Source organism: Alligator mississippiensis, chromosome 1, assembly GCF_030867095.1.
Source record: "Alligator mississippiensis isolate rAllMis1 chromosome 1, rAllMis1, whole genome shotgun sequence".
In the NCBI taxonomy this organism is placed as follows: Eukaryota; Metazoa; Chordata; order Crocodylia; family Alligatoridae; genus Alligator; species Alligator mississippiensis.
Genome location: NC_081824.1, coordinates 343,091,953 through 343,104,003, shown reverse-complemented (window position 1 = coordinate 343,104,003; position 12,051 = coordinate 343,091,953). Strand labels below are relative to the sequence as shown.

At 45.9% G+C, this 12,051-nt stretch overlaps 1 protein-coding gene across 1 annotated transcript; it reads left to right on the top strand.

Annotated features, from left to right (window-relative positions):
• Nucleotides 1-954: 954 nt before the first annotated feature.
• LOC102562759 (lysozyme g-like) lies at nucleotides 955-10,210 on the top strand. Its single transcript, XM_014600466.3, has 5 exons — nucleotides 955-997; nucleotides 2,223-2,321; nucleotides 5,648-5,844; nucleotides 8,354-8,492; nucleotides 9,943-10,210. Exons 1-5 carry the CDS (start codon nucleotides 955-957, stop codon nucleotides 10,173-10,175), a joined length of 711 nt encoding a protein of 236 aa, XP_014455952.2. The 3' UTR covers nucleotides 10,176-10,210.
• The last annotated feature ends 1,841 nt before the right edge of the window (nucleotides 10,211-12,051 follow it).

Genomic DNA, 12,051 nt, shown 5'->3' with positions numbered 1-12,051 from the left:
GAGAGTCTAAAGGGTTCTGATCACTTTGAAAGGGCAGTAGCAGCAGATGTTCCTGAATAAAATTGATTTTATTCATTGCAAAGCAAACATTCTTGCAGTTTTTTATCTTAAAGACAGGGAGGAAGACAAATTAGAATATCGAGAAAGTTGAATTAGCAGAACTTGGCTCTGTATATATGCTCTTATTTCTCTTCTACCTTATACAAACCTTCTTTGTGTGCTCTGTCAGAGAGGCAGAACTATTGCTATGGTGTCTGGTATAGCTATTTATACATAAAGGGTGTGTCTACATGTGCAATTAATTTGAAGCAGTAAACTACAGCACATATCATGCTGAAGTTTATTGCTCCTGGGCACCGCGTTTGATTGTATGCCCAGGACCACAGCATGTTGAGCTGGGTCAGAGCAACCCTGGCTGGCAGGGGCGCCTGTGGGGGGATCAGCCTGCCAGCCCGGAGCTGCTCTGACCCAGCTCTATGTGCTGCGGAGGGTCTGGCTCAGGCCCGAAGGTGCTTCAGTGAGGGGCTAGCCAGCAAGTAGTCCCCATACTGAAGCACCCTTGTACCCCAGCCAACTCCGTCAGTGTCTACACATGCATTGCTATGGAGTAAAAAACTCTGCCATAGGACAGTACTTGTTTTTATGAGCACTAACCTGCGGTGGACTTTATTAGTTTACTCCAGCCTCATAGCCCTGCATATGTAGATGCTGAGACGTTTACTGCATAACTAATTAGGCAACTCTGCAGTAAACCTCTTGCATAGACACAGCCAGAGTCATGGAATTGTTCCCTACTTCAGTATTTCCACATTCAGTTGAGTATATTATCCCACAATTCCAACAGTAATATATTTGTGTTTACTCCGAGGATTATTGTATATGTGCCCAATAGGATTGTTTCAAGCTTGCAAACACTGATTTTGTTTCAGATTGCGCTCAGAAAGAACCATTGTCATGCGTCTAAAACTGATCATTCTGGGTCTTGCTGCCCTTATAGGTGAGTCTAGATCTCTCAGGATTACTAACTTTACTGCCAAAGCAACACAGAAAAGAGATGTGGGGACACAGGCAATATTACAGGCAAATAATCAAATTAAAGTTAGCTTGAATGAGGGGAAGTCTTACTGCAGAACAACAGAGACACAATAAATGTTCATGTGCCCACAATTACTCTTCCCTAAGAGAAAACTAACCTGAGACAATTTAGCTCTATTTTACTCTGGGATAAGCTGCCCAGGTATAACTCTCACTTACTGAAGGGTAACTGCAAGCACGTGAGTAATAAACTCCAACCAGCTTTTTAACAAAAAGTTCATATAGCCAATAATTCCCATCAGTTCACTCATTTGTCCATACTCTAACCTCTCTATGAATCCTAAATGTATATGGGGAAGGAAGTTCACACCTAATGAAATATAAATGAACAATATGACACAATATAATGAAGCATGACTTGCAGACAGTAAGTGTCTAGTGATTGGCACTTGGTCATGGAGATCAGGATGCTTACATCTATGGGCCCTTGTAGAACACAATGGAAGACAAGTCTGTTTAGCCTCAATTGAGGAAACCATTTCTGGCTAGCAAGCTCTTGCCCCTGAGACCTCTAGGCCACATCTAGATGAGTGTGGCCATGTGGTATATAGCACCACAGATACATCTGAGGTGCAACATATCGCACATTCAGCTGTTCTCCACACTGCAAAGTAGCAGCATGGGGAAGGGAGGGTTGACTCCAGAATATCCAGGGGTCAAAAACAACTGCACAAAAAAAAGTGGAGCAGAGCATGCAGTGGCAGCATGCACCACTCAAAACCAGAGCCTGGCCAGGTGGAGCCACACTCCAGTTGCCAGCCAGGCTCTGAGCAGCAGGATTGGTGCTGCTGCAGCCCCAGAAGACCCCTAGGACTCCATATAAAGGCTGCTGGAGCCAGCCCAGCACTGGCCCCAGCCTCCCCTACTCCTCTGGGGTAACCTGCCATGTGCAAGAGGGTGCATGGCACAGGTGTTCTCTGGGGACAAGTAGCAGCATCACAAGGTGCAGCACACCTTGTGACACTGCTACTTGTCCCTGCGGGACCAAATGTCCAAGCTCATGTGGACGCGGCCATAGGATACAGAGTACTCCATCTTGAACAGAGTTTGGTTAATGACTCTGAATTCTCTTAGGTTTACTTCTGTTTACAAAAGCTCCTTAATGTAAAATGTCTTTAACTTTTCAGACACTTCCAGTCAGTCTGGATGCTATGGCAATATAAACAGAGTTGATACCACTGGGGCATCTTGTCAAACTGCGAGACCAGAACGCTTACCATATTGTGGTGAGTATGATTCTACTTTCTGGTACATTTCAGCATGCAGGTTAATCACAATAATCCACAGTTCTTGATATCTTCAAAGGAATGAAGAGGCATTAATTGATTAAATATCATGGCATTTCTTTAGGCCAGTGGTTCTCAAGCTTGTTAGACTTAAGGCACCCCTTGGAAATGCCAGCTCCTAGCCTTCACTCATTTTTGACTGCAGAAAAATAGTACAAAAATTCTTCTTGCAAAGAATTCAGAATGACCACAGCAGGTCAGAATGGTTTTGACACTATGGATTCCCATTTTAAATCTCCTGTGAATCATGTTTGCATACCAAACAGTGCTAACAATTGTGCAACACCTTTGAAAGGATCTCAAGACATCTCAGGATGCCATAGCAAATCCTCTTCTATTTCCACCTACAGTGCTATAAACAAAATCATGCAATTCAACTAACATCAGAAGAGTTATGTTAGGGCTGATTTTGATCCAGAAAAGAAACTGCCCATTTTTGCATAAGTAGCTTCTGAATCTTTTTGTAGGTGTCCAATCTGAGATGTTTCTTTTTTTCCCCCAAGTGGTCAGACAAACAATGTAAATTGAAGTCATAAATGGGGGAGGAGTGCTGTAAGCAACAGAAAGCCCAGGCCAACCTATCTGTAACTGGGGCTTTTTGAAAAATTAATCCGAAGTGACCTCCCCAAGGCTGCAAACCAAGTCAGCAACAGAGCTAAGATTAAGACTAGGAGATTTCTGGCTCACCGCCTCTTTTTACATTGTTTCAAGTCACATTTATATTTTGACTTGCCACTGTGTACATGATTTGTAAATCAAAATGCATGACTTATCTAACTCATGCAATATCTATACTGGGCAAATGAAAATTTGGTTTTGAAATTTTGATTTAAAATAATTATACCTGTGTGGAAAAAATCAAACTTCGCATTGTGGTTGTATTAGAATTGACAGAGCCATCTAGGTTTATTTAAAACTATATAAGTGATCACAGGGAGAGCTCTTAAAGGAACTCTGACCTTTACAAGTTTACAAGCACATTTATACTTTAGACAGCGAGAAAAGATGCAGGGTTTAGACAAAGCAACCTTGAGAGAAACAGAAAGATTTTGATCATTTGTTTGTCACACGTAAGCAGTTTACTTATTTTAAAAAAAACACTATGTTTTGGGAACAGTTATCAGCTTCTAGTTTGGCAGAAAGGAGAATGTTAACATCTGCACACAGACAAAACAAGGCATGAAGGTTTTTCCTTATCTTAGAACATTTTGAAACACATAGCATCAGCATCTTCTTCTCTTCTCTTTCTCTCTCTTTGTCTCTCCTCCTAGTTAAGTAAGAGGCCTGGTTCAACTTACTTCCACACCTGGTCTGTCCTACTTGTGGACAGTGGGGGGCTGCACACTCCACAAGCTGCAGACTCCCAGGCTGCACACCCTGTGGGTGCTCTTCCCAGAGTCCCTGCACTCCAACTGTGTGAGCAGTGTTAAGTCATGAAATGGGATTCTGGACTAGTATATAAAGGACTGACAAGACAACTTGTTCAATCAATGACAGAAAGGCTTTATTTACTACAAATATTCACTGTTAAATGAGCCCAAAGCAAAGCAAAGTCCAATATATTTAGCTGTAAAAGTGACAGACAGAGAGGTAGTCTCAGTCTTGTCAGCTTCTCAAGGCATGGATCTGTTCACCAGGGCTAGGCACAGACAGTCAAAAAGCCTAAGGCTGAATCAATTCAGTCTTTGCAGGTTAGTCTAAGATGCACAGACTAAATTGAAACAGAAATGAACAGACATTTAGCTTTGACTCAGGAAATAGGTTTCATAGATTGCATAGACTTTAGGGCTGGAAGGGACCTCGGAAGATCATTGACTCCAGCCCCCTGCCCAAGGGGCAGGAAGTCAGCTGGGGTCAAAGGATCCTAGCAAGATAAATGTCCAAATGTCTCTTAAAGGAGTGCAGAGTAGGTGCTTGCACCACCTCTGGCAGCAGTCTGTCTGGGGGCTCGGACAGGAAAGAAGTTCTTGCTTATGTTCAGCCTGAAACAGTCTTGGAGGAGTTTGTGACTGTTTGACCTTGTCTTCCCTTGGGGCGCTCTGGTGAACAGGCATTCCCCCATATCCTGATGCACATCCCTTATGTACTTATAGGCAACCACCAGGTCCCTGCTGAGCCTGCGCTTTTTCAGGCTGAAGAGTCCCATGGATCTCAGCCTCTCATCATATGGCCTGTTCTCCTGCCCTCTGATCATACATGTGGCTCTCCTCTGGACTGTCAAGCTTTTTGACATCCTTTTAAAATTGTGGAGCCCAGAAATGGATGCAGTACTCCAGCTGCAGCCTCACCAAGGCTGAGTACAGCGGGAGGATGACATCCTGGGATTTGTGTGTGGCTCAGACCAGAAGCCAGGGGGTGCTAGAGCACAGCTCTCTGGCTGTGTGTTCACTTCCTCTTCCTGCTGCCCCTGACGTCTCTGGGCTTTGCAGTCCAGACTTACAACAACAAAACTCTACAGGATTGCTCATCACCAGGGATCCTGGTTTTCTCTGATTTAAAAAAGACCAATTTTTTATTTAAAAAAAAGTAACCCCAAATCCACATTTTTCCATGATTAAAATGAAACACCACTATATATATATTAGTGGTGTTTCATTTAAATCACAGAAAAATATGGGTTTGGGGTTACTTTTTTTAACTGAAAATTGGGGATTTTTTTTTAATTAAAGAAAACCAGGATCCCTGCTTATCACTTCCTCTTCCTGCTTCCAGGTGCCTCTGGGATGTGTAGTCCACAGTTGTAGCCAGTAGTAAGTTTGAGCAGGGGAAGGAGTGTTTAACCCTCCCACCCTGGCCCCAGACCCCAGACCCCAGCTGGGGTTGCCTGCAGGGGACAGCCTTCTCCTCTTGCAGACTGGGCTGTATCTCCAGCTGGGCTTGACCCCACCCCTGCACATCAGCCAACCCTCACTGCTCCAGCTAGAGAACAGAGGGGCAGGGCCAACCCTGCTCTGCTGAAGCAGAGCCCAGCCCACCCCAGGGCTGCAAAATGCTGGGATGCTGGAGGACTCTGATTTAACTAGAACCAGGAAGGGGTCTGGGACAGAAGTTTCATAAACTGGTTTGACCCAAATCCGTTAAGTTTGATACTACATTCAACCAGGTTTATCGTAAACCAGTTTCAGCCACTTTGGTGGAGTGATGGGGAGAGAGGCAGCTGGGCAGGAAACCAGGGACTGCACTTTAACCCCTTCTGCAGGCCAGAGGCAGCTCATGAGCCACCAGTTGGATATCCCTGGATTAAATAAGGATCTTTACTTCTACAGGAGTTGCAGCTTCAGAAAAAATTGCTGAAAAGGACCTAGGAAGAATGAACAGATATAAAAACATCATTAAAAGTGCTGGCCAAAGTCTGTGTGTGGATCCAGCTGTGATTGCTGGCATCATTTCCAGAGAGTCACATGTGGGATCTTCCCTAAAAAATGGTTGGGGTGATAGGGGAAATGGATTTGGTTTGATGCAGGTAAGAAACTAAGACTAAAATATTTCTGTGCAGTCAAACTGTTGCAGAAAGGGAATCTGCATCATTTTTCAGTAGCGCAGCTCACATTGCTGCCCATAGTGAATAAGAGTTGCAGCAGCACTATATGGCACTGTCATATGGGACACCTGATATTAGTGAAAAGGCCGAGGGTGCTGAAAGACATTGTGTTTCAAACACCTTTGAAACATTTCAAAAGGGGTGAGCATACAGGTGCAGAGGTGGGATAACATACTCCCTCGTATGACCTGGAGGTACTATTTTGTACTGGTTGTTTCACCTTATATCTGTATAGTAGGTCCCATAGTGTAGTGCCATGGTCTCCCAGCACCCTGGGCACTGCTGTCTCACCTGTTGCTCCCCTTTTCCCTACACCCTGGCTACTGCTGGCCTCCCCATTCCCACTTCCAGCACTCTCGGTACTGCTGCTCCTGAAACTTAAGGCATGTCCACACATGCAAGCACGTGCGCTTGCAGCAGCTCAAATAGAAGTGGTGCATATTTGAGCTGGGGCTTTTTGCCCCAGCACACATGCTCGGACATGCACTTTGATGTGGAGCAAATTGTGCCACTTGTGGCAAAATAACCCTGCCTGGCTCCTCCCGGATCTTCAGCCAGGGGGAGCTAGAGCCCAGGGCCAGCACCTGTGCTGTCCCCAGCAGTATAAAAAGCTGCCCTAGCAAGTAGCTCTCGGGAGCTTCTGGGGCCCAGCCAATTGGTACCTGGGGACACTACCCCTTGTGCCAGCTGGACTGCTGAAGCAGCCCTGATAGTTCCCTGCACTCTGTACCCAGTGCAGCAGTCTGGCAGTGGGGACTGCTGCCTGGCTGTGACCTGCTGTGCACCTGCCAGACTTGGATGGGGACTGCAGAGCCAGTAGAGGCATCTGCCCCTCTGGGCCAGCTGCCAGTAGACTGTGGTTGCAGGGTTGGCTTTTGTGCGGCACTACTGCCATGTGTGCCCCCTGCCCGGCCATCTGGGTAGCTATCACCCGGAAGATGTTCCAGGTGTGGTGGCCTGCTTTGAACTGTCAAAGCATGTCCTCCTGGCCCCATTTGGCCAGGAGGTCAGCCACAGCCAGATGGGTCCAAGGTGCCAGCTCTGAGCAGGCAGGGTTCTGCCACTGGCCTCCCGAGCAGGAATTCTGGTGTTCCCTATTGGAAAACTGAAAAATCCCTGATAAAAAAAATCCCAAAGTCACTCTCTAAAATACCCCCAAATCCATGTTCCTCCACAAGTAAAATGAAAGACCACTATAAAGAGAGAGAGAGAGTGAGACAGAGACAGCGATCAGTTGGACAATGTTTTATTGATATATCTACAGTGTTAAAGCAAGTCTCTTATCATAATAATAAAGTGAACTTTAAATACAGGTTTCATGAATTCATCAATATGTATTTTGCTGCCCTCCCACAGGGCAATGGCCCCCCAACACGGGGTTCAGCCCTTACACAAGGGGTTCAGCCCTCACACAAGGGGTTCAGCCCCCCAACAGAGGACTCAGCCCCCACACAAGGGCTACACCTCCGCAACAGGGGGTTCAGCCTCCCAACAGGGGGTTTGTCCCCCACACAAAGGGTTCAGCCCCCCAAAATGGGGTTCAGCCCCCCAACAGGGGGTTCATCTCCCACACAAGGGGTACGGCCCCCCAATGGGGGCCAAATGGCCCCTGCAGGGGATACCACCCCCCTGCAAGGCCCACATGCCCCACCCCAGCCCCCCGATTGCTGCCCCACCTGGCCCCATCCCCCACCAGCTGCTGCAGCCCCCACAAAGGGGTTTGAGGAGGAGCAAGAGGCACATGTGCGATCATGTGGACACGCCCTTAGAGTGCAAAGGGTCCAAGTACCAGAGCCATGGCACTGGCAGCAGTGCCTACAATCACCTCAGCCTTGAAAGGGCTGAGCAACTCAGATCAAAGTCTTGTTAAGATCCAGAAACTCAACAGTATAGTGTCTTCTGAAGAATTCAGTCCAGGAGGTACCCTCTGAGCAAGCTTACCAATTGCCTGTTGGGGGACAGGGTCAACAAACAGCAAGAGCAGCCACATTTTATGTTAAATCCAGGGAGAGTTGGTGATTGTGGGTGTCCTTTTACCTAAGTACTGATGGCACTCACCCACAATGCCAGTTCCATTCACACCTCCGTGACAAGGGATTCCAACACACATCTCCTAAAAAAGGGTGCTCCAACTTGAGAGTAGCCCCCTTGAGCAATATGAGGCCTGTGGGCTGCCAGGGGGCTGCCAGAGGGCACTCACTTGAGAGGGTGAACTCCTGGGTTCCAGGGATAGCTCCTATGCTGTTAGGACAATACTAGGTACAACCCATGATGTCTATGCAGAAGGGGAGGAATTTTGACAAAAATTGATTCATTTATAAAAAAAAAAGAAATTGATAGATAAAATAATGCTGAATCTAATGAGAGGGAAATAAACTTCATGAAACACTGGTCTACCACTGGGAATTGACATTTTGTTGGTCTCTTCCAGGTTGATAAAAGGTATCATAAAACTGTTGGTCAATGGAACTCTAAAACACATGTTCTTCAAGGAACACAAATCCTTGTTAATATGATCAGGATAATCCAGAGAAAGTTCCCAAGATGGACTAAAGAGCAACAGCTGAAAGGTACAGTTATTGATTGTATTACAGCCAGGACATAAGGAAAAATCTAAGACAAAAATTAGATTTCACAAATTTTTTTACTTATTTTTTGTTTGATCAAGTTTAGCAAAAACCTCATTTTTTAATCATTGATGCAGTGCTTCCAGTTTGGGATTTCCCATATCTTATGCACTGAAATGAGATTAATCAGTCATTTTCGGGCTAAATGAAAAGTAACTATGTTATTGGGCCTTAGTGTTTTATCAAGAATAGGCCTTGCCCAAGGGATGAGGATTTCTCTTTCAACATAACTGGTCAAATACAAGCTACTGATGTCTGTGAATGTAAAACAGGAATGGGCAAAATACAGCCCACGGGTCAGATTCAGCTCATGGAGAGACTTTATCTAGCCCACAGCATGTCCGTTGGTCCCACCTAGCCCAGACACCATCTTGCCTAGGGCATGTCCCACGGCCCCCTGGGCACACAGCAGGGCTGGGCAGCTGCACAGCTGGACTGCCCTTCTAGTCAGCCCAGGTGGCGGCAGCTCCTTCTGGCTGCCACCACTGCTGCCCCAGCCCCATGGTACTGGCAGGGACCGACACACACAGCCACAACCCCTCCCTGCTTCACACAGGACTTGGCCTGCTGTAGCAGACCAGCTCCAAACCAGCCAGAACCTGTGCACACAGCCCTGCTCCCAGCCCACCCTGTGCCTGCTCTAGACTCACCCACCCATGCTGAGCAGTGACAGAAGCCAGGCAGAAGCTGCTGCTCAGTGCAGGGGAAAAGCAGCCCCTGCCTTTTGCCTCTGCTGGGCCCTTTTTAATGCAGCTGCCCGGAGCCCATGTCCAGGCTGCGCTGTGGCTCCTCTGCACTGCTACTGCTGCCCTGCTGGGCGGCCCAGAGGTGGCCACAGGACAGCTTGGGAATGGGCTCTGGCCAGCTGCAGCAAGAAGGGTCTAGCAGCACTGAGGGGGAGGGGCCACTCCCCCCGCCACACCATACTGACTGGCCATTGCCACTGCTCAGCATGGGTAGACGGTCCGGAGTAGGCATGGGGTGGGCCAGGGTCAGGGCTATACATATGGGTTCTGGCTGGTCCACTCTAGCTGGGGCAAGTCCGGAGTGGGCTCAGGGCAGGCCAGGGTCAGGGCTGGGGCTGTGCACTGTTGGCAGTGACAGGTAGGACGTAGGGTCCAGGGTGTTATGGGGTGGGGGGGAGTGCCGACCGGCTTGCGGCAGCTCCCCAGAACTGCCTACATGACCTAAGGGCTGAAATAATTGCCTGCCCCGATATAAAAGCTTCAAATCCTCCCAGGTTTTGGATGCATTCAGGAATTCATGCAAATTGTTCATAGTTCCTCAGACTAGTACAAAATGAATTTCGCTATTTCTAATACTCTTTGGTGAGAATGAGACAATATGTGTTGGGTTTTAAGTCTGGATTAATGATTTGGGTGTTTTGTTTCAGGTGGGATTTCTGCCTACAATAAAGGACCTCGAAATGTCCGGACCTATGCTGGAGTGGATATTGGCACCACCCACAATGACTATGCTAATGATGTGATTGCTCGAGCCAATTTTATAAGAGAAATGGATACTAAATATGCAGATTCTCTTTCACTCAAAAATATTCTAGCTCTTAAAATAATCAGTCTAACTTGCATGAGAGATATTGGTCATTTCTCAATTATTCCTCTGTAATATGAAAGTGACCATGTCTTGCTGTTGTCATTTTACTGCCTTCAAAATTTAAAATTATTCTTATTCCTTTATCTGTCATTTTGCTAAGAAATCAAAAAGTACTTATCTTTTTTTTCCCTTCTCAGTCTTTCTTGACTTAATTGGAAAATTTATTTTTCATAGCAGGTGGGTCTGAATTTGGATATGTATTAATTTTTTCAACAAATGCATACAGCTTAATTTGGGTGTTCTCAATCAAAGAAAAATAAGTAAAGAGATTCTTAATAAAAATGTTATTAGCAAATAAAATAAGACCCAAAAATATTCACTTTTTTAAATTCATGAACAAAGTCTAGATAAAGACAATATTAATTTAAAACAGATAAAGACATTTAAAAGGCAACTGAAGGCATCAACACACATTGGATGGATACACAGGATGGATCCAGTACAGCATGTCCTGAGATCCTCTGACTTTAAGAGCTGAACTTGCCTGATTTTTTTTGAAATTCCTTCAAAATCCAGGAGCTCCAGTTGTTTATCAGAGCCACTGGATATTCTTTGTATTCTTTTGAAAATCCTGCCACTTGAAGCTTTATTTATATTAAATTCAGTGGCATACCGATGGGGAGGAGGGGGGCGGAGGTAGGGGGCTATGGCTCCTGGGCACTGGCCTGGGGGGCCGCCAGCCAGAGAGCCTTCCGTGTTTGCTATGTGGTCCACCTGCCTGCTCGGTGGATTGTGGGCTTGTTCGGACATTCTAGCCGGAAATTCCAGCCAGCGCCCCTTCCCCTGTGGCCAGTGTGGCCGCGCTTGTAATTCCTCCATGGACCTGCTGTGGGGTAGAAGGTGGGGTACCACATAGGCTGATTTGCCTCGGCCCTATGCCCTGCTCCGACTGTCCTGGGGGGACACAAATGGAGGCGTTAGTCCCCAGGAACCAGGGACACTCAGTACTCCACTGATCAAGTCATTGGACTCCCACTGACTTAAGTAAATATTGATTAGGCCTTTAAAAGGAAGGTGTGTTCAACACTCAATACTCATGTAAAATTGAAGTTGTGGACTCTGAGAGTTTAGAAGTTCAGGCTTATTAATTTACGTGTCTGAGTTAGAGCCAATGTCTGTAGAAAATAGGGCCTAAAGGTCTTTACAGTGGTAATAAGAGGAGGTCCCTAGCCTCCTCTTACTACCATAGTTACTCAAAATATAAGACAACCCCCCAATAATTAGATTTTTATACACACACACACACACACACACACATATGGGAAACATAAATTTGTTATAATTTTCCAGGTAAAGGATCAAACTATTGGAGGTTTGCCTTGAATTTTTCCCCCTCCTACTGCTACACCAGGGAAAATAAATTGGGGTGGGGGGGCGTGTCACCTCTTGCCCTCTGCCCCACCCAACTTCTTCCTCCTGCAGCCCCTTTCCCTGGTCCTTTACTGTCAAACTTTGCACTTCCTGAGCATATGGAAGTAAGAGACAAATTTGAAACCTCTGGCCTCAAAATAAACATACCTGTAGCAATTTGCACATAGGGAAATGCTAGGGGTACCCATTAGACTTAGTTCATCCAGAATTTTTTGAAGCTGCTACAAGTTTTAGTACAGATACTTCATAAACACATTTTTAAGCAGCACTTTTTACCTACTTACATATAGCACAAGCTATACTTTTTTTTGTAAAAATATATCTCTATATGTATATATATATGGGGTTATATCTATCTACACCCTGAGTATCACCCCACAAAGAAATCCTTAACCCGTTACAAAAATGACATCCATGCAGCCCACATACTCATACAAAGGCCTGCTGGCAAACTGGACCCATTACAATATCTGCTTCATGTGTTATACACACAAATAAACTCTGATCTCTCAGACCA